Source organism: Alexandromys fortis, unplaced genomic scaffold (genome assembly GCF_014885135.2).
Source record: "Alexandromys fortis isolate MF-2015 unplaced genomic scaffold, M_Fortis_MF-2015_v1.1 scaffold_107, whole genome shotgun sequence".
Lineage (NCBI taxonomy): Eukaryota > Metazoa > Chordata > Mammalia > Rodentia > Cricetidae > Alexandromys > Alexandromys fortis.
The window spans coordinates 3,802,794-3,825,612 of NW_026067987.1; the positions used below are offsets into that span (position 1 = coordinate 3,802,794).

At 40.3% G+C, this 22,819-nt stretch overlaps 1 protein-coding gene across 1 annotated transcript in view; it reads left to right on the forward strand.

The window, feature by feature from the left end:
• Ahi1 (Abelson helper integration site 1) overlaps positions 1 to 22,819 on the forward strand; it is a 137,658-nt gene that overhangs the window by 98,108 nt on the left and 16,731 nt on the right. Inside the window, exons 20-21 of the mRNA XM_050159443.1 lie at positions 10,989 to 11,151; positions 13,968 to 14,065. Coding sequence (XP_050015400.1) covers positions 10,989 to 11,151; positions 13,968 to 14,065 — 261 coding nt within the window. The remainder of the gene's footprint in view (positions 1 to 10,988; positions 11,152 to 13,967; positions 14,066 to 22,819) is intronic.

Genomic DNA, 22,819 nt, shown 5'->3' on the forward strand with positions numbered 1-22,819 from the left:
AATACCAAAACAAAACCCAGAAAACATATAATCCATGTCTTCATAAACTAGGAAACGTGTCTTTAGCTAGTTCTTGCATCTATAAGAAAGATGACCTATACACAGTTTTAAAAAAAGAGTATAAAATGACCAAGCAGGCTCAAAGCAGTTATGGAAGGGATTTCATGTCACCATGGCAGCGTGTACACAAGTACAGGAATACAGAATAGGCCTGAATGCTGTAAGGATTCCCAGGACCAGAGTTATTTGGGAATGCAGGTTAGGGTAAGGTTGTACTAAACTGGATCTTCAAAGAGGGACAAACTTTAAAAAGTACTAGGACACTCAAGACAAAGTGGCAGTGTAACCAAGGATCATAGGAGGAAGCACACACGGTTTATAGACTGATAGACACCTCTGCTTTCCTTAGTCATGGAGAAAGACTCCATAATCCCTTTCATCTACCCTCGACTCTAAAACCAGAACCACGTGGCCAAAGCTGCCAAGTTGTGTTGCTTCCTAGGCCTGGAGCATCCCCCCTACACCCCACTCAGTTACATCTTCACCAGCTTTCTGTTTTCAGTGGTTTCCTTCGCTGCCTAAGCCTGGCTACCCTGAATCTCCATCTGTAGACTAGACTGGCCTCAAACTCAAGTATCTGCCAGCCTCTGCCTTCCCCATTCTGGGATTAAAGTTGTGCGCCACCACGTCTGGCTCTAAGATTTTCTTTAATTCCTCTTCACAAGTTGGAAACTTGACTGTGTGGGATCTTGCCCTGAGGTCACCCTTTATTCCATTTCTTAATCTGTTTATCTCTTTGAACACAGGACTTAGCTTCATTCCACTTCCTGGTGCTCCTTTTCTCCTAAATTGTACATTTTATATTTTTACTTTCTCAACTTGTTCCCTTTCGTTATAAATCGTCATTAGAGACAGAGGGCTCAGCTTTAGTGATAAGAACCTAGCATTTATAAGACCCTGGGTTTGATCCCCAGCCTTGAAAAAAAAATAAAGGCTATCAAACTGGTACTGTTTTTACTGCTTAGTTGGGCATCCATTGTCTTCTATGACTAATGTTCAAATAATAAGTTTCTTTCTTTGACAAATACAAACAGACCAAATTCTGTCTTCCTGGGCGCTATTTGTTATATCATCAGCCAACAGCAAGTTGTGCCTTGGCCAGAGATGGCAGCACTGCTGTATCTTAACACCAACACCCCTTGGTATAACCACTTCATTGAGTCACAGGTTGGCTAGATGCGGAAAGACTGTGATGAGTTCCTAAAAGGAAGAACACTTATTCTATGGTTGCATTACATGTTGGAAAGCTTCCTGATCACCACGTGTTCTCACAAACTGCTGGTAGCTTAGTACAGCCTAGGCAGGCTTCACTCAGAGCACTTTGGGGATTGAGAACATATTTTACCAAATAAGGAAATTTAAAAAAAAGATTATTTTCAGATTTGTTGTTGGAGTTAACATCTGTATTAGAACATAACGTCATCTTTATAACTTTAAATGTTCTAAAGAAACGTTTTACTGGAAGCAATATTCCTCTATGAATTGAAGAGTTTTTGAAAAGTCAAATAGCAATAATTATCTCCAACATATTGGGCACTTTCTGTATGCCAAATACTGTGTAAAGTGTTTTTTATAAGTGATTTTATTGTCTATCATAATTCTGTAGACAAGGGTATTCTCATTAACATCATGATATGCCAAAGGAAAAACTGAGGCCGACAGTCTTTTAAGATCATCTAGAAACACTTCAGTTTAATGTTAATGCATTATGGAAGATGGACCAATAACAATAACTCTAGAAGTATTATTGATCCACATTAATAAGTCATTAAATTTCTATGTTACTCCATAGCACAAGGCAGATTTTGTGGAAATCATGAGTTGCTCAGGTAATAAAGGCAGTTAGTCCTGTAACCCAGTTGATATTTTAGACATCTGCTAATGGTGTCTGTTAGCCCTTCTAACCTGTGTTACATTACTATAATGGGTAACACTAATAAGGTAGGTAGAGAGCTGTGTGGCAAAGCCCCAGACTGCTGAGCACCATGGCAAGGGCTGATCAAAGCCACACAAGAGAGGGACTGGGAAGACCTTGATTTGGGACATAGCCCAGTACAAGTGCCTTCCAGAGACGCTTTCTGAGAGAGCCAATGTCGAAAACATGTCTTGAAAAGAACTCTATGAGCCCAGGAAGAAGTCTCAAGCAGATGATTTGAGGTAGTGGCTATAATCTAGGTGAGTTCCTAGGAAAAGTAGCCTTGAGGTTTTCAGTAACTGAGGGCTGAAGGAGATATGTCAGGGTAACCTGGATGTGAGAAGGGGATCTTGGGGTTTGGTGGGAAGAATGCAGGCCAGAAGCTGTGGTTTTTCTAGTGCATAGGCAGAGTCACCTGTGACCTTGAGAAAGGAAATTAGGGACACCTGCTGCCCTGCAGCTCCGCTACCCACATGCCACAGACAGCTGTTTGAAAGCCAGGAGTGGAGGAATGAAAAGGTAGTTATGAGTGTCACCAATGAGAGGGGCTGGCCCTCCTTGCACTCTTCCTTGAGACCTGTTTTGAAAGCTCACTGAAACACTTACATCTGACACCTAAGTGTGAATCATTTTCCAGCTGTTATTCTAATCGTGACTATTGTTTCCATCCTATTCAAGAAAATAATCTTTATAATCAATATTTAGGGTGTTGCTATTTGAAAACTTACAAACAAAACAAAGCTAAAAAAAAAAAAAAGTATTGCCCAATACTCCTGACTTCTCCAGGGCCTTCCCATTTGCTCTAGTTTTCTATGACATTGCTAGCAGCCTATTGGTTCCTACAAGTAAACCCTTGGTAACTGTTAGGCTCCTTTTGTTGCAGGTACCCACATATGTTGCTTTCTCTGTCCATTGTAGTTCTACAATCTAACCTCTTACCATTTGCTATCGTGGCCAGAGTCAAGTGTCTGCTCTCTGACATGGAAAACTGAATCTTCGTGTTTGTGCATTTACCTGCACTGTCGCTATGCTTATCCTAAGCACCCTCACCTCCCATAACCATTGTTCCAGTTGTAACTATAATTTTTCATAACAACTACATTTTAATTTGGTTCCCATTCCATAAAATTTAGCCTCTTATTACGTGTGTGTGCTTGTATGTGAGTGTGCGTGCGTGCGTGCATGTATTATGTAGTCCCTTGTATTAGGCTTACTGAATGTTTTCACAACGTTCAACCTTGTACAGTGTGTCATAATGCATTCAGTTTATTAGCTGAAGAACCATCAATAAAGACACCTGGCATCAACCTCTGGCCTCCATATGCACACAAACTTGCATGCTCACACACAAACACACGTGTCCAAGAATATGCCAATTTGCATGCATACATACACACAACACATGCATTTGTATCCTCCCTATTTAGGAGAATAACTGTATCATAATATGGTAAATCTATATGTAATATTTTGAGAAACTTCCAAAATGATTTCCTAAATATTTTAATCACTATTAAATCCTATCAGAAATGAATAAGGGTTTTGGTTTCTCTGCATCTTCACTTATTATTGTTAATTTTTTATTTGTTTCCATTTATCCTTGAGCTTTCTTTTTTGGTCTAGTGGTTATTTAAAGTACTTGATTTAATTTCCACATATTTGTGAATTTTCCTAATTTCACCTTGTAAGTGATTTCCATTTCAGTTAGTTAAAGTTGTTGAATATGCTTTCTATGAATTTGAGTTTTTAAATTTTATATCCTTAAAAAGGTTTAGTTTGTGGTCTAGCATATTGCCTATTCTAGAGCTATTTTATTTTTCTAATTCAGTTTTCTCTTCAGTGTTCTGAGGCTGTATATGGTAAATACATGCTTGTGCTTACTTTTATCTTCCTGAGTGACTGGCATTTTATTATAAAACATCACTCTTTGCCTATAGTGACAGGTTTTGTCTTGAAGAACATTTTGCCCGATGCAAAGACAGCTACTCCTGTTGGGGGAGGCTGTTCATTCGTTCCCGGCTGCCCCGACACAAAATAATCACTTAGAAACTCTATTATTTAAATTACTGCTTGGCCAATCACTTAAGCATATTGCTAGCTAGCTCTTTTATTTATGGTTAACCATTTCTATTAACCTGTGTATCACCACGTGGCTGTGGCTTACTGGCAAGGTTCCAGCGTGTCTGTCTGCTGTGGCTCCATGGCTTCTCATTGACTCTGTCATTTTTCTCCCAGCATTCACTTCAATTTTTCCCACCTAGCTCTATTCTGCCAAGCCACTGGCTGAAACAGCTTTATTCATTAACCAATAAAAGCAACACATATGCAGACAAACTTCCCACATCATGCTCCAGTTCATTTAATGGATGTCCTTTAAATCTGAAGTGCTCCTCTTGTAGAGCTTATTGCTGATTCATGACTTTTATTCACTCCTGTAGTTTTCTTTTTGAAATTTTAATCTATTTACATTTAACTCAATTACTGATAAGGTATGGATAAGTCTACAGTTTTGTTTAGCTTTTTAGTGTTTTTATGTATTTTTGTTGTTATTCTGTTAAATTTCCACTGTTAATTTGGGGGAAGGTAAATTCATATCTTTTATTTTGCTCTCCCTTTCTATTTTTTAGCAGTTTTATTGAGTTGTTTTCTTAGCAATCACCCTTAGAATTTCAATTAACATCTTAATATAATTTACTTTGGATTAGGAAGAGTTTTAGTGTCACTCTTCCCCACCTTTATCATCTGTGCTGTTATTTTCATGTGTTGTGAGCCTATCAGCATGTGTTTATAACTACTTATATATCAAGTTCCTTTTCAACTAGATGGGTATAAAAAAAAGTTACAAATAATGTGGGTTTATTGTTGTTTTTGCTTGGTTTGGCATGTTCATGAGCTTATCTGTTAATATTCCACACCAGGTACTCACATGCATGTACATGAACTTGTCTATTAATATTTGGCCTTGTTGCTTTGGGGGCTGTGGAAGGATAGTACAACGTGGAGAAAGTATGTATTGACAATGAACCTGCTCATTGTAGCCAAGAAGCAAAAAGATGAAAAAAGAGACCAGGACCCCATAGTTCGTTTTGAGCAAAAACTCTGCTATGTTTCACTTGTTAAAGGTTCGTCCATCTTCCAGTAGTATCACAAATTCAGCAAGTATTTGCCCCCGCTCTGGTTAGCTTCCACAGACCCTAGATCCTGATTGGTAATTAGTTTTCAAAACATATGGAGGGACACAGCAATTCATAGGAGCTCACTAGTCAGCATATAAAAATGAACCTTCACATAAGAAGTACTTATTTTTGAGGCCTAAAGTAAAATTTATGAACTCCCATTTTCATTTGTTTGATAGAGAATTCCCAAAATGCTGAACTAATGAGCGCTTTCTAGCTGTTGCTAATTATCACTGAGGACCTTTCTGCTATGGAATTGCATCAATCAGATAGAAGATTTTATCATTTATATATGATCCAGTATATTCGTAGCTTAAATTACTTTTAAACCAATGAATGCTGTTCTTCTGGAATAATATTTGAACACATGTAGTAAAATAAATTGAAAGGTAGGTGTACCAGATACCATCTTACGCAAACCTCTTATTTTAAAGTCATACAAACCTGGTGTTTCGTACTGTACTTTACCTGGGACACAGAGAAAGACTGGAAATTCACTCTCTTGATTCTTAGTTTGATATTTGTTTGATTTACTCGTGGTTGTTGTTTTATCTGAACATAATATAAATCAAATGCTTTCAAATACTTTAATAAAATGTTTCTAATTTTGCATATACCAGCATTATAAAGCATGACAGCAACAAAGCTTTTGTCTAGTACAAGACGATATGTTTTGTGAAATTATTTGCTTTCTTTATCTCTGATTTCTTATCTATTTTTATCCAGAAAAGATTAGTTAAAAGTAACAGCATCTTGATTACTTTGTACAAATACTCATCAGGTTCTCTCATATTGTATTCCCATTCCCATAAATAATTAGAAGATGATTTGCCATACTATGCTAGGAATAGGGTGTGCTTTTCTTTATTCTTCTTATGAAGCAAAATAGAATCCAGTGTCACTATGTGGAAAGGGGTCATATAACATTTAATGATGAGTTTCTACACAATTCGGGATTTATCATTAAATTTCCTTTCACGATATTTTATCTTATTTCTGCTTTAATAGTAAAAGCAATATTTCTTAATTAGCATTAGAAATAATTTCCTCAAAGTTTATTAATTTTAAGATAAATGCTAAACAGCTCTTAAGTGGATTAAGTGGATTAATAGGTGGCCTGTCAACTTCTAGAAGGCGAAGCTCCTCCGATTAAGTGGACTAATTATACATGCCCTTAATTGTTTGGATGAATGTCCATCTGCCAATTGGGAAAATTTACATGTTTTGGTAGCAAGAGTAGAAAGGCATGAGTGGAATTATTAGCAATGTTGCATCTTGGCAGTGAAGCCAATTTAGGCCTAAAGTTGTCTCTTAAATTATTCTGACAATACTTAAAAGTTATCCTGGGAAGGGTCAAGATGACCTTAGGTCACTGCATGACACAGCAAGGTCCAACTCACATTAAAGGAATACAGGAAAAAACAGCTCATTTGCAAAGCAAAATGCACATTTTGTAGTTCCTTGGAGGAGCTGTAGCAAACTCCTGCAGAGTTGGTAACTAAAACAAGCAAAACACATTGTTTCACAGTTCTGAAGACCAAGTAAACTAAGGAGAAAGCACAGAGAAGGTAGTAGAGTCCGGTGTCGCACTTGTTTTAGGCTGGCAGAGCAAAGTTCTCCAGTGAGGATGAAGCCAGCTGAAGCCCTGATTGCTCGAGTGTATAAATTTATTCAGCATAACTTGGCCTGGTAAACTGCCTGAGGACATTATGAATATTGACTATTGGATTTCATGCTAGATAAAAGTACAAGGAACAGCCAGACTGCTGAACTTGACTGCTTAATGTTCCTACAAGGGTAATTGAGAATCCTTCAGAGATAGTTAAAATGTTTAATTTCTTGAAAGATGTTACAAAGAAAACCCTACCTAGCATCTTGTAATAACTAGGCTGATTTTTTAAAAATACAAAATAAGTGTCCAGTAGGTAGTTCCATTAAGACTGAAAAATTTATGCATCCATAACCAAAGTTTATGCCTCATTTGGGTAGTACACCTATAATCCAGGATTTTTTTGGGGGGGGGGATGGGGGAGCGGGCTGAGGCAGCAGGATCATGAGTTCAAGGCCAACATGGGATACACAGTATAAAACCCTGTCTCGAAAGGCACCCTGACTAGAGATATAGCTCATTGTAGAGCACCTGCCAATCCTATGTAAGGCCCTGTGTTTGACTGCCAATACCCACTCTTCCCCTCCCCCCCCCAAAAAAAGAAGGAAGAGGAAAGAGGAGAGTCAGACAGAACAAGAACAAATGACCAGCCTAGCTCAGTGTGGTTGTGTGTACCTATAGTTTCACCATTATGGAGGCTGAGGCAGGAAGATCACTTGAGTCAAAAAATTTGAGGCCAGCCTGGGTAACACAGAAAGACCTGGTCTCAAAAAACAAGCAAATAGAAACAAAGTCAATATTTTTTTGCAGTCTCCTTGGCTCTGAGAGATTCTGTTTTGAATAATCATGGTCCTCACTCAGAGTGGCACAGGAATGTTATGCTGTTTTCCAGTATAATGCTCAGTTAATTGTATGCAATATTCAACACTTCTGTGAGTAGATTACTGTTAGATGATTTTTTCAAGTGTAGACTTAATATAAATTATTAAAGTGCATTTAAGGCATGCCAGGATAAGCTATGATTAGTATATTAGATGCATCTGCCAATTATGATTCTTAAACTTAGAGGTCTGTTCTTAGTGCTAACAGTTTCAAAAGTCAAAGACCAGCTATATATAAACAAAGTGGATTTTATAAAACATTTCATTTCACAGACCTTTTGTTATCAACATGTAATAAGATGTATACACTAGCACTTGTCTTTTAACATCTGTTATAGAAAGATTTCATAACTACTCTTTTATCTCAAGAATTGAATCATGCTGCAGAAAAGAATTCTGTCCTACATACATGCAGACCATTGTAGGGTGCCAAATAGTAAGTGACAGAAGACACACACTGAGAGTCTTCCGAACAGACTGTTGATAGGGAGGCTGCTGGAACAAGAGGCTGATCCAGATACTGTTCATTGGAGACAAACCGCTTGCCCTCTTGCTGGGTTTTTGCTGGCTGACTTTTTTTTTTTTTTTTACAGTTTTTCTTAAAAACTCAGACAGTAAAATCTTGTAGATAGAAAGGTTAGTATTTATTCAGAATTTGCTGCCAAATTCAACCAAAGAAGATCACCATTAAACTCTGATTATCAGAAGAGAGTATGTGTTTTCACATGAGAAGGTAATAGCGTTTTAGATAGGAACACATACTTGAATACCATACCTCCAGCTTCTCCTGAGCCACATAGCTTCTGTCATGAACTTTCCGTAGAAGAGAAGAGGCATAGCCAAAGATCAGACTCCACTGCCAGAATGTAGACTGTTGTCATGACGGGCACACCAGTCTTTATTGTTAGACACATAGACAGCTGTGCCAGATGTCAATAGCAATGTCATGATCCACACTCCAAAGACTGTTCCATTGCTTCATTGCATTCCTAACTTCTCTAATGCTGCAGTTCTTTAATACAGTTCCTCGTGTTGTGGTGACCCCCAACTATAAAATTATTTTCATTGCCACTTCAAAATTGTAATTTTCTACTGTTATAAATCATATTATAAATATCTGTGTCTTCAGGTAGTCTTAGGTGACCTCCATGAAAGGGCACTTTGACCTTCAAATGGGTCCTGACCCACAGGTTGAGAAGCACTAATTTAGAGGCTAAAGCTTCATCAGCCATCATCCTCCATCAACAAGGATGCTTGTAACATTTGATGAGGAAGGCATTGCCTCTGCCTTAGAGGTAGCACTCAGGAAGACAGTGTAAAGATGGAACTTAGGCTCACCAGGGCTGGAAGTAGATGCATGGGAGGCATTCCTCATGTGTGCTTCCCACATGAGGCTTTATCTGAAGCCATCAAGTTCTGGAACTATGCCAGTCTGCTAGAGCTGCTACCAGACTACACAAACTTGGTGGCTTAAACAGCAGGAATTTACTTTCTCACAGTTCCAGAGGTTAGTAGGCCAAGACCAAGATATTAGCTGTGTATCTCCTGGGGCCTTTTTTCTTTTCCTGGCAGGAGGTCACCTTCACACTGTGTGCTCACATAGTCCTTTTCTCTGTGTGCCTGTGTGTTTCTGGCATCTCTTCCTCTTCCAAAAATAGTGATCCTATTGGTCAGGATGACTTGTGACATCACTTAACTTTAATTGTCTCCTTAAAGGCTGTCTCTCCAGATATATTCATATTCGGGGCTAGGGTTTTAAGGTTTCATTTTGAAGAGTGCAGTGTGATCCATAACAAAATGTGTGTAGCAAGTTCACAGGTAGTGTGTAGTCTGTGTGCTGCATCTGGAGCCTAAGAAAGCATCCAGTAATAGATGGACACTACCATAGGGGTATAGTGGGCAATCTCATGCTAGGTCTTGTGGAACCTCTCTCAAGAGCTTTTTCCTCAACAGACCCTTGTGGAAAATATAGTGAAAGCGTTCATATATCACCTTTATGAACTAAATTAGGAGTGGTCCACATGATGACATAAACCTGATGTGCGGCTTCCTACATGATACATTTATCCAAGCTGATCCTCCCACTGTCCTTCAGAAGAACTAGAGCTGTACAAATAAGCCTGCTGGCCTCATGCAGCCACAGTACTCCCTTGACTGTGTCATCAGACCCCGCTAACTACCCAAGTGTTAGCTTCCCCTGCCTTTGACTGTCACTCATAATGCAGGGCTTCACCATATTGAACCAGTTGGGGATTCCTCTTAACTGAACTCAAACATGCTATGGAATCAGCCTGAGATGCACACCTACACACTTTGCCCATCTAATTCCTAATTGTCCTCTGTCTCCTACAAAGCCTATGTGAGGTATCTCCTCTAGAAATGATCCTGCCGCTGGTTTACCACTGTGGGTGCAGCGCCAGCCACCTTAGGATTGACATCGTTGTTTATTGAAGGAATCCATCAACCTGGTTTCAGAGGGCTGTAATGATGTGTTTCCGTTTCACAGTTTGAAGCCCTGTTTAGTGAAGAAACAGTAGAATAAGCATATTCATGTGTATTCTGTTATAATGCCCACTTCACATAGCGCAACAGATCTGAGATGGACTGAGCTCTCTTTCCAAATGCTAGAAAGGACTTTTAAACACTCTGCAGCATCATTTTTGACTTGCATGTGGTTTTTTCTTAAAGAAAAACAAGTCAAATAGGATGGATATTGTCATAAAATAAGAAGAATTTCATAGAAAGGCCTTTCCTCTTAGTTGGTGTCTAGCAAAGATCAGCTTTTAAAGGAAAGTCAGAAGGTGTAGGTGCTGTTATAAAACTATGAAAAACTCTTTTTTCAAGAAAAGTTTTTCTCAAAAAGAGACTTCAGCAGTAAACCCAATAATGATAATAGAATTATATAATCAAGTTCTTCCATTGAGCTTTTCCTTTTTTGTAAAGCTGATAACCTGAAGTTTTTTTCTTTCAGAGGCATCTGCTTAGAGCAGGGAATGGGACCTCAAGGTATACCAGAGAGCACTTCTAAGAAATGGAATGGTGTGTGATGGGCTGGTTTTTTTTTTTTCTTCAAAGTAATTTACTTTAAAACTTCAACATCTGGTATTTTGAAACTAATCTTTGTGTGTTGAATGCTCTTAACCATTTCTCAATCCCACAGTCTTTTATCTTGCTTCTCCTGCTGTGTTCCCACCACCCCTGATCCTATTAGCAACCCTTGAGACAGCCTCAGGCTTACCAAAGTCCTGCTTTGGTTTCAGCTGCTCTTCTGCAAGAGGAAGTGAGTGTTGGGGCTTTTTCTGTGGCACACTTGTGATAAAGCTGTGGTGGTCTTATCTCTCTCTTAGGTTGTGGCTCTTTATGACTACACAGCGAGCCGATCAGATGAACTAACCATCCATCGCGGAGACATTATCCGAGTGTTTTTCAAAGATAATGAAGACTGGTGGTACGGCAGCTTAGGAAAGGGGCAGGAAGGGTTTTTTCCAGCTAATCATGTGGCTAGTGAAAGTAAGTGCATGCTCCCTTCCTGCTACCCTAAGATGGTAAAACTGTGCCCAAGATTTAATCGTTTTCTACCCTTTCGTGTACTTTCTACATAACCATTGCATGAGTTTACCAGTAGGAAACATTTTTCATTCTTGCCATGGAAAAGCTGAAAAGAGGAGGCACTAGGGTGCCAGAGAGCTCCCAAGCTGAGAGACTGGAGGTGATCCCTGGGGACCCTCCAGCAACTACTTCCTGCAGCTCCTTCTGCCCTGCCAGCTGCTGCACACAGTCTGTCAGCTCCTCGCTCGCCACAGTGACTTTTGGGTTGACTAGCATCTGAAGAATCTCAAATCCCTCAGCTCTGGCCTTCTGAACCACGAGTGAGGGGCTGGCTCATTCGCAAGCTCACTGAGCAGCTTTAGTGAAAAGAAGAGTGAACGGAGGAGTCCTGGCGAGGCCTTCTAAGATCTGGAGTTTTGCTGTGAGGCTTTGCAAGGTGAAAATGGAGCTGTCACAGAAAGCCTGAAAGTGAGGTGAAGCTATCACGAGAGGAGCAGGCAGCAGACTTCTTCAGAAGAGTCCTCTAACAGCAGCTGGCCTGGTGGCATGCTAGGGAAAGCCCAGCACTCTAGTCAGGAAAGCCACCTTGGAGCCCATGCCCAGCAGTTGATGGAGACCTGTGGATCTCATGAAGACACTGAGCTCCATCTGCTAAGTTCTCCTACGCAGACACTCATGCAGTTCTGACTTAAAAGTGAAATAGGCAACACTGTTATGAATACTTACTATCTTTTGTTTCTACAAAGAATTATTTATTCATAATAGTCTATTTTCATGCTAATCGTTGAAACCAAACTAGGAGTGAACAGAAGTACTACTGCTAATTAATTCCCCTTCAAGTTCGGATTGTGAGAGCAAAAGGATAGTTTTAAAACTGAAAAGGGGGAAGAATGTCGTACTAAATTACTGTGCTAGATGAAGGGACTTCTTTTAATGTCCCCCTCTAAGGAATGACTGGCAGCTTGTAAGGTCTCTTGGAGGCGCAGTGCATGGCTTAAGATAATGCAGAGTGGAGAAAGCTTAAGGGAGAATGGAAGGAAGCTGGTGTCGGGCAAACAGACCCCAGGTGGAGTTAAGACACTGTTAAAGTCCTCTCCCACATGCCCCACACTTCTGACTTCCTGACCGCCATAAACATCCCCACTCCCCCAGCTCTTCCCTGGGCAAGCTCTGGAACAGGGTCACAGCTAAGTTTAGTGGCAGTGGCAGAGCTGTCGTGAAGCACGGTAGTATGTCTGTGACTTTAACAGGAATCAGCCTGTTGCTGTCAGATACCAGTGAAAACATCTGCAGATACTGTTTTTACTTGGCAGTATGAAGAGATCATGTGTCTCCCATAGCACGTTCTGCAGAAATGAACCCTTAGGCTCGCCTCTCTTGACAAGCTACAGATAGATGATCTGCAGGGAGTTAAAACCTAACAAAGCTTACTTTCCTATGTAGTGAGCACCTGCAATGATGGTTGATGGCTCTGTGCAGAACTGATGCCTCCCTCTACTCAGGACCGTCCTGCAGTTGGCGGCATTTCTTGCTGTGCTTTAGGATAGTTAATGCTTCCTTTAGTCGCTGTTCCTTGTGGGAGCCTGGTGTGGGTGAGAGTAGGAGGCCATCAGAACACCTGAGACTGTAAGAACTCAATCTCACCCTTCAGCGGGTTCTCTTTTCCCTTTTATCCTATTTCTTCCCTGAATTTACCAAAAACTCAACTGCCGATTTTAGCATTAGCAGGGAAAATGACTCTCAGCAACATATCCCATTCTAAAACAAGTGGGAGGGATCGTCCTTGATCTGTATCTGAAGCCACATTCTGCAAAGCGAATGTGAGTTTATATACGAACAAATCTCTACCCACTGTTCAGCTGGGAACAGGGGCGTTTAGGAGACCAGCACCATAAGAGGAGACAGCATTCCACTGTGAAAGCCACTCTGTGTCTGAGCCACTGAAAAGACAACACCGTCAGTTCCTCCTGGTCACATCTGACACTCTTTTCTCAAGATATAAAAAAACCTAGGGGTAACCCCAACCCATTCTCACATCCAGCTAAAAACTCATACTCTTAATTGTGCAAGTTCAATTAAATACATCTTTGGAATTTCTCGATTTTGATTTACTATTAATTAAAATAGATTTTCACTTTAGTACTTTAAGATTCCCATATGATTTTTTACATTCACATACTTTTGTAGACTCAATAGACTGTGTAGATTATGATCTTAGATTAAAGGGGTTTTAAATTTAAATCTTAGGTATTATTGTAAATCTGTGTTACGCATTCTTTGTTTCTAAATTATCCTTCAGGCCACAGTTCTGCCTGCTCTTCAGAGCTTGACACCCCTTCCACCTCCTCTGTTCAGGATTCTCCATCCCCCAAATCACTTTGTCTTTGTCGTTAGCTGCCTTTCAAATGATGCTGCATTTGTGGGCATGGCTGCCTCTAGGCAGACAGGAGCTCCTGGAGAGCAGAGACTGTGTGGCAACCTAGCAGTAACCTTGCATTCAGCAGGTTCCTGGTGACTGTGTGTTGAGAAAAAATGAAATAAGCATCTATGTGACTACATAGTCTGCATTCTAGATCTTCATGAATAAAGCTTGTTTACCTGTAACTAATGGGTCAGACTGCAGACTACCTTAGCGAGCATATCCCGCATCCCGTGCTGCTACAACCGAGCGGTGAATTCAGTTTCTTTACATTTAAACACCTGCCCTCCTTCATAGTTTGTTCTCTGGTGGAACAGTGCTCTGGATCTAATTCTATGACTTCCTGTTTTAATTCCAGCACTGTATCGAGAATCACCTCCAGAGGTAAAGGAACGATCTCCTCCTTTAACTCCCAAGGAGAAAACTAAGACAGAAAAGCCTTCAGCTTCTCAGAAGGTACGTATTGTCAAAAATGTGTTACATAGATGATGCTTTGATTTTTTTCAATCTGTATAAAATATTCCTTTATTTTTCATGCTTATGATATACTATTGTTTACATTGTTACTTCTTTTGATCTGGGCACCAATGAGAAGTATATGAAGTAAATGTTGTAGCTATTTTCCAGATAAGGAAACTGAGGAGGCTCAGAGAGGATAGAGTTCTAGCCCCCAAGTCCCAGCCTGTGCTGGTATGCAGCCCGGAAGTGGAGCCTGTGGCTTTAGGCATGCTGCTCTCCACTCTGCGCTTGCATCTCCAGCGTCACCCTAACACCGCATCAGCCTCACCTAGAAGGCGCACACTCACCAGGGCTCACAGGAGTCCACAGAATAAAGACTGCTCCTTTCACTTGCTAGTAATTGAAGGCACTTTCAGCTGTTATCAGCCAGAGACGTGCCATTGCCGTTTAAGGTCTGTGCCGTCAGAAAGAGCAGTATCTTTCTGGTAGGAATAGTATTTCTTATGCATATGGCTTATTAGACCCATTCCACTTACGACATTAGCTCTTGAACACACACACACACCAGTATGTATCTTGTGGTTTTAGCATTTGAACCTATTCTGGCTCAGACTTTCCACACATAGTTACTTAGTTCTCCCATGCCGAGCATTGTGGTAACTCCAAATGAAGCTGGTTTAAGTGGACGAGGCACTTGCCCTAACGATTTTGTCGGAATGGTGGCAAGCCACCTGTGAGCCGGTAGTTTCAACAGACTCTTGGAACCAGGATGGAGATAATATGCCTGCTTCATTGGGAACACATGGGGAGAAACCTTCCATTCTGTTCTGGGAAGGCCCAGACGTAGTTCTTCAGGGAGAAATGTATAGCCTGAAGCGTTGGGGATTTAAAAGAAGTGTTACAGGAACTTAGGACAAAACATTCCCGAAGAGGGAGGACTTGAATAAGGTTTAGAATGTCATGATTGTATCTTGAGGAATGTAGGTTTAAAGGGGAAAAGTTGAGGAGAAATGGAGGCACTGGGCCACAAGCAATCTAGTGCACTCTGCCATCCTCCAGACAAGGGTTTTTCTGGGGGAGGTACCCCAGGAAATTACATAAAATGATTTTAATTATAGCACTAGCACTAGTGGTTAAAATAGAGGTAATAAAACCTAGCATGAGGAAACTCATTAGGGATACATAGAAGGAAAATACGAGACTGAGCCAGAGGGAAGAGAAGTAGGCAGAGGCTGTGATTGCCTGGCTTTTCATTATTCAGCTGCTTAGTGGCCGAGAACCTAAGGTCACTCTGAAGTTGCTGGGTTATACATAGCTGAATAGGTGACAATACTACAAAATTAATGAGCTAGGAAGCTTTGGGAACAGTGCGGTGAGACAAGGTGGCTGTGGAGAGCTGGTTAGCTCAGTTTTAGATATTTCAGTTTGCTACTGATGTCTTCAGAGATCCCAGGTAGAAATATCCACAAGCACTCGGAAGTGCCGGACTGGGATTTGAGACAAAGTAGAGCTCCAAAACCAAATGAAGAGGAATTAATGTAGTCAGCCTCCCTGCTGGAAAGCAGGGTTTGTGGTAAAGGCCATGGCCCTGATAAGGTCTGTGGAGTCAGAAGAGAAGGAAGCCAAAGGCAGGGCTCAGTTGACACTGGTGTTAAGAGAGTCAAAAAAAAAAAAAAAAAAAAAAAAAAAAGTAGATTGGAAAACAGAAAAAAAAAAAAACAAGAAAAAGACATGCCCTGGAATCTAAGGGTGAAGCAAAGAATACATTTAGGCATGCCCAACATTGTGATGCTACTTTGCTGTCTACAAAGTCCCTGCTTGAAAACCATGTATTCGAGTTACAAAAAGAAAAAGAACACAAACACACACATGCACTTACAAGTCTCTAATATTTAAATAAGTTTAAATGATATTTTAATTAAGTTTATTTTAAATAATCTTGTGTTGGACCACCCTCCTAGCTGTCCTTGAACTTGTGGGCTCGGCTGCAGGTTGGACACGTCTGCCAGTCAAGCTGTGATTATCTGAGCATTTGGTAGTCAACAGGACCCTGATAGCTTCGTGCTGGAATTAAAGTGAGAAGCAAATGGAAGCCATTCTCAAAAGTTTCACTTCAGAGAAGTGAGGGCAAGAGAGTGAGGAGTTGTTGGAGGAGACAAGATAGCCAGTTATTTTTCAAGTATTGAAGAGACACAGACTGATATGCTGTGGAGGCAAAATCAAGACATAATGAATTGTGGAAGGTGTAGGAGTTTGTTTCATTACAGAAGAACAAAATGCTAGATAAGTCCTGGGTAGACTAGAGCTTCTCAGCTGGTAGGGATTTTGCCTCCCAAGGGACATTTGGCAATGTCTAGAGATTTTTGTTGTTATTTCAACTACAAGGAGCAGGTCGGGGGGCTACCGGCATCTCTGCAGGATTTAGAGGTCATCACTTCCCCTCTACAACTCAACAGAGAATCTACTAACAAAATATGGCAAGAGAGTCAAGCTTAGAACAGCATCCCTTTCAAATGCAGGGGGTAGGGAGAAGGGATAACTTGGGTAAAGTCTAGAAATAAAGAGTGAGAGATTTCCTGCATGTTTCATCAGTTTGGAGAAGACGGAGAAGCAGGAGAAGACTGGTAGACTTAGCCAGGTTTGCCACTAGGTTACAGGAAGCTCTCCTTTCTACTAATGAACACCAGATTTACAAAATTAGGCAGAGGCTTGTCTTAGTTAGGGACTCTTATAACAAATATGCAGTAATTTATAATGGCTTACATGATGAATGATTTTCACAGACTAGCAAATCCAAGGTGCTAGTAGATCTGGTATCTGTTGAGGGTGGACTTTGGCTTGCAGCTCCATTTGCTCACAGGATAGATAGAGAAGAATCTCTCTTATGTCTATTTTGTAAAAGCACAAATTCCACTTGTGAAGATTCTATCATTATCTTCAAACACTATCATTGTGAGGCTTAGAAATTTAGCATGGGGATTTTGAAAAGCTACATGTCACCAACTCAGCAATTCTATACTAAATTTACAACCTAGATAAATCAGTGCAGTGGAAATATAACTTTAGCATGGGGGCAATAACAAGGCTTTTGGTTTAGTATGAAATGCAATGAAAGATCAAGCAATCTTGGTGTCCGCAATTTGCACCATGCTGATCATTAAGGCTATGTACTCCTGACTTCCTCTCCGTTGATTCTGTTAGCCACAGGAGAAACTAGGAGTTTTCTATATTTAACTACTCATGTGAAATTGGTCTTGACCTTCCTCTTCCTGATGTGCCAGTGTTCCTAAGGGACCACTTACTCCAGAGAACTCTCACTGCCTGTACCCTTCTTCTCCTTAGATGGACTCACAGTGTCATGGTATAGTTCAGACTGCAGTTGTGTCCAGTTTGGATCTCCATGCTGCAGACACACCCTTCCATCTATCTCCCAGCATGCTAGTTCTTCAGATGGCAAGCCTAGCCTTTAAGGACCAAACCTTAATTCTAATAGATCTCAAGGAAACATACAACATGCAAATTAAATAGTTTTTAAAATGAAGTAGTTAAGCCGAGGATGTAGCAGAGTTGTAGAACACTTGCCTAGCATGCACAAGAATGGTTACTAGTATTAATGCATAAAGCAAGTGTCACACAGAGTAAGAAGCCATGTGGGCCAGGAAATAGGACATTCCCACAGAAAAGATGGAGCTTGGATCAGGGTTTAAAGTTGAGGTTGAATGAATTTATTTACTGGGAGAATATAATTTGATCTGTCTATATGAATCCATGTTTTAGACTAGAATCCTACAGAGAGCAGTGGGTGTAATTCAGTGTTAGAGTGCTTGCCTAGCAATAAAAGATACTGGTTCAGTCTCCAGTACTTTAAAAAATTAAGAACGTGCATGTGTTCTTATTTATAGACAGACAGACCGACAGACAGACAGATATCTCCCAGGGAATTTGTTGTTGAATGTGTATTAGACGGTGTGATGATTCTTGGAGAGAGAGAAATGATCTGTGCTAATGTAAAAAGAAGTCCCCAATAAACATGATATTGCCCCAGGCACTAAAATGCCTTGAATACTGAGTCATTGAATCTGACAGTCATCCTTGATAAATGTGAACCTACGTATCCCTAGCACCTAGTCTATTGTGTTTTTAATTCTTTATCAAAATAAGTATGGTTGATTTGATCAAGATTCTGTCTTATAAACATACCATAAGAATGCATCAGAGATTTAATTTTGAATGCAAGCCTGTTCTTATTATCATATAGAAGATAAGCTTTTTAAAGAGCATTGAAAAGTGACTAGGATTTGTGGGAGGTCTGAGTACATAGCATTATGGAGCTGTGCCAGGAGTGAAGCTATGATTCTAGCTCAGCTACTTCATTGTACAGATGAACAAATTGAGATCCATAAAGTAGAGAGATACTCATTCAGACGACACTACTAATAAGGGGTGCAGCCTCTGTAGTCTCAAACCATGTCCTCTGTCTCGGCCATCTTGTTAGAATAGACAGGCATTAACCTCCACAGCCAGGTCTTGTGTCACGGTGGTTTTTTACATGCCTGTTTTATGTTTGTTTCAGTGTGCCTTCTTCTCATGGAACTTGTAAGAATCATGTTCTGTTTATTTTAGTCTGTTTTTGAGATGGGGTCTCACTCTGTTGCTCAGACTGACCATGAACTGCTGGGTTCAAGGGTTCTCCCACCTCAGTCTCACAAGTAGCTGGGACTATAAGCATGTTCCAGTTCTCAGTTTTATTCTCTGTACTTTAAGGAAAGAAACCTCAACTGTCCTTTTTAAATTGACTTCTGTTCAAACTATTCAATGAAAAGTAAAATTACGCCTTTCAGTGGCATGACAGCTGCCACCTCCTCCAAGGTCTCCCCCTGGACACACCTGCTGTGTGGCTGCATGTGCAGATCCTGACACACTGAAGTGGGGGTGGCTGGCACAGCATTGGTAGCCTGTGTGGAGATGGATGTTTCCTCCAGGCTCATCTAGGACTTCTCTACCAAGATGTGCTGCCAATTCGCATCTAATAGAAAAAGCCATTCTAATAATTTGGTCTTATTTTTTCATTTCTGTTTTAAACATTTTAATTAGTTTTACTATAAAAGTAGTGCATCCTCGTATTTTATAAAATTTAGTGAATAAAAAATAGTATAGGATTAAAAATAAGTCCTGTACACTTAAAATCCTGTTGATTCTAAGCTTTTCATGGCCTTCTAAGATCTCTGCATGTGAGCAGCCATGACTTCATTCACGTTGATTTATTAATTAGGATTATACTTAAAGTTCTTTTTACTTTTACTAATACATCTTGAACAATTTTTATTGACACAGAAAAATTGTATTTTAGACCATTTTAATTACTAAAATAACCAGAATATTCTTAATTCCTAAAATGCTGTGAGTGTTGTTATTTTTTATAAACTCTCACTTTTCTTTTCTTTTTGAAATTTTTTAAAAATTACTTAAAATTGAGAAGCATCATTTATCTTCTATAAGTAGCTCACCATTGGCACAGGTATAATGTGTATGTGTGTGTGTGTCTCATATATAGTTTCAACATCTAATTTCAGTTGCTGCCAGATGTAGTGAAACTTATACACAGGAATGCTAGGTGCCTTCTGGAAATACAGCACAATCATGGTGCTGCTTTGGTTATTATCTGTAAAAATTCACTAGACAAATACTAACCATTATTTTTATTTTCCCAAGGTAGTTCTAAAACTATATATCATAGCCCATCTTCATGTAAAAAGAATGTGTTTTAATTATTTTCAGTATTTCCCTGGCATGTAGAGTCAGTAAGAGCAAGTTGGTTTAATCAAAACGACCAATTCCTAATCCAAAGTGCACTGTCTAATTATATTCAGTAGCATCTGTCTTTTTTATTTTGTTTTTTTTTTGTTGTTGTTGTTGTTGTCTAGTCCAAAGTAAGAACAGAGAACCCCAAAGCATTGGATAATTCCATCATAGTTTGTCTCGCAAAGCGCGCACATGCACGCGCGCGCGCGCACACACACACACACACACATATACGCACACACACATTTTACACTAGTGGTTCCTGTTAGCATCTCATGAGAACATTGGGTACAGGATGAGGCCCCATGTACGCTTGTTTTCAGATTATCTAGCCTAGCGCAGGGTCTAGAATATTACCACGAGCTCTGAAATACAGAGTCGTTGGGACAGTCCCCCAGCAGTTTGACCCCAGAAGTAGGTTAAGAAAATATTCCTGATGTCTTCTTAATTAAATTTATATATATATATATATATTTAAAATATATATATGAATTGTTTTCCCATTTAGCAGCTCGCTCCTAATTCACATTCCGTTTTATTATGCCCATTTTCCATCAATTTATAGCTCAATTTATAGACTAATAATAGATTTTCAGTGAACGTTCTGTCTTTTTTTTTTTTCGTAAGACACACAAATAAGTATTTTCAGGGGATTTATCCCAGTTCTTTTCAGAATGTATCAGGGGCGTGGCCTGTTTGCTTGTGTAAATTCATTGATTGCTCTGAGGTAAGAAGTCTTGAATAGTGACTATTCGAATGTATAGAACATGGCATCACACTCTACTGTGCTGTTGTCGGTGTTCCGCGTGGCCCAGGACTCTCCGTTAAGAGTCTTCAACAGAGTAACACAGGGTGTTTTTCGTGATGGTGTCTTCAGGGTAATCTAGACATCAACAACATTTCTCTGAAATGTGACAGATGAACGCCCCACCAGTCACTCTGTCAGTAATGTCCTTTAGATAGTGGCGGGACTGATTATGATCAGCCACACTGCCTCTGCCTTGACAAGCAGCGTGACCTTTCCCGGGAGCTCTCACACCCTAGCTCTGCTCTGCTCACTTTGGCAGCCTTCCTACTTACCAGATGCTCGCCCTGAGCACGACTGGCATTCCGGGATGGTAGTGCATTGTTTAGAATGTGGCATGCATTGTCAAGGGTTGAGAATGTGTGGTGCTGCTGAAATATTGGGGGGATGAGGGGGAGGAAGAGTTTTGCTCTCTGACTTTGAACCAAGCAGCCCTTCTATCTCATAAGCCACTAGACCTGGCTTTATAAAATGTCTCTTAATCAGATGTAGATACCTGTTGATACTGCTTGTTTCCTGTGTTTGAAGAATTGATGCTAGTCTTTGCAAAAACCATGGAAAATTAACAATATGCTGATGTTCTAGTTATTACTTAACAATCACAGTGGTGTGATCAATAGTGGTACTAATTTTAAGGTTTCTTTTTAGGAACATAAAAGGGAATGGATCCTTTCTTATTCAAGGGTCCTTTTTTAATTCAAATGAACCATGAAATAAAACATCTTTCTCAACATATTGGAGCAAATTTGTTTTAAGCACTCTTTGACTTGAGCATTTCAGCACTGAGAGAGCCTTTTCTGTTTCACCCTTGTTGTTTCCCTATTACTGTGGGTGTGCCTCCGCAGCCACCACCTACAGGCTACTGTATCTTAATGCAGAAAATTTCCTTATAGTCCACATGACCTGATTTGGGAAGAATTACTCCCTCATGATGGGAGATTAGAAAATAATTCTTGCTCAAAAGAGGAAGTAGAGACCCAAATAGCTCTTTTGTTTGCAAGAGTTGTAAAAAGGGGGGAGTAAGTGTCAGCTGGGCAAGATGGCTCAGCTGGTAAAGGTAATTTCTCTCAAGCCTGACTAACTGAGCTCAATCTCTGCCATCCACATAGTTCAAGGAAGGAACTGACTCCTGCGGCTTGTCATGTGACCTCCACACTCTGTGACACACACATATTCTCACAAGTGCATGCACTCTTGCACATACTATTCGTTGGTTGACACACTTTTTTAAATAGAGGTCTTCTCTGATGTTTTGTGTCTTCTTGCTTCCCCACAGTCCACTTCTCTTTGCAGTCCAGACCACGTGGGCCACAGGAAGTCAATTCATAGAAGCCTGTTATTTAGCAGTTTGATGCCCGAGGCATGAGCAGCACCTTGGACCTGTAATTTGTCTCATTGGTTTCCAAGCCTAGAGTAAACCCCTTGTCATGTGTGTCCTATATTTATTTGTCGCTTTTTTCAAAAAAATTACCACCTTGTTAATCGTGACTACCTGCCTCAGTGGGGCACACTGTCTCGTCATCTTTCTGTTCGTTCACCTTGATACACTGCCACACTCCCCACACATTCTCAAAGAAAATAGTACCCACGCCCCTCAAGCTGCGACTCCCATGCTCCCAGTCCGTGTTGGCTCTTGCCTTTCACAGGAGTTGCCATCTAACAAGAATCCCTCATGTTTCCATCCTGATTTTCTCTATATTTCTGTAATTTCACCCTGTTTCTGCATCTGTTTTGAGAGATCTGCACTTCCTTGTATGGAAAACCCCTTCTCAAGCTGGGATCTTTTTTTTTTTTTTTTTTTTTTTTTTTTGTGCTCAGCCCTCACCTGGGGATCCCATGCTCACTGCTTCACCTGCTTCGGCATCTTCTTGTTTGCTGAACACTTGAAGAAAGCTTGGTAAAATGGAGTGTGGATAGTGATGGCCAATGAATCAGAACTAGTTCCTGCATTGCAGCCTAAAGAGTGACAGTGGCATTAGTCAGAGAGTCACAAAATTAGACATAAACAGTGAAGGACAGTGACGGGAAATTGTGGGGTCATTTGTGGAAACTGGAAGTTATCATGGGGGGAATACCTTTGGGACATTAGCAACAGCCTGTGAAGAACCTAAGGTGACCTAAGGCAGCATCATGGTAAGAGCTTG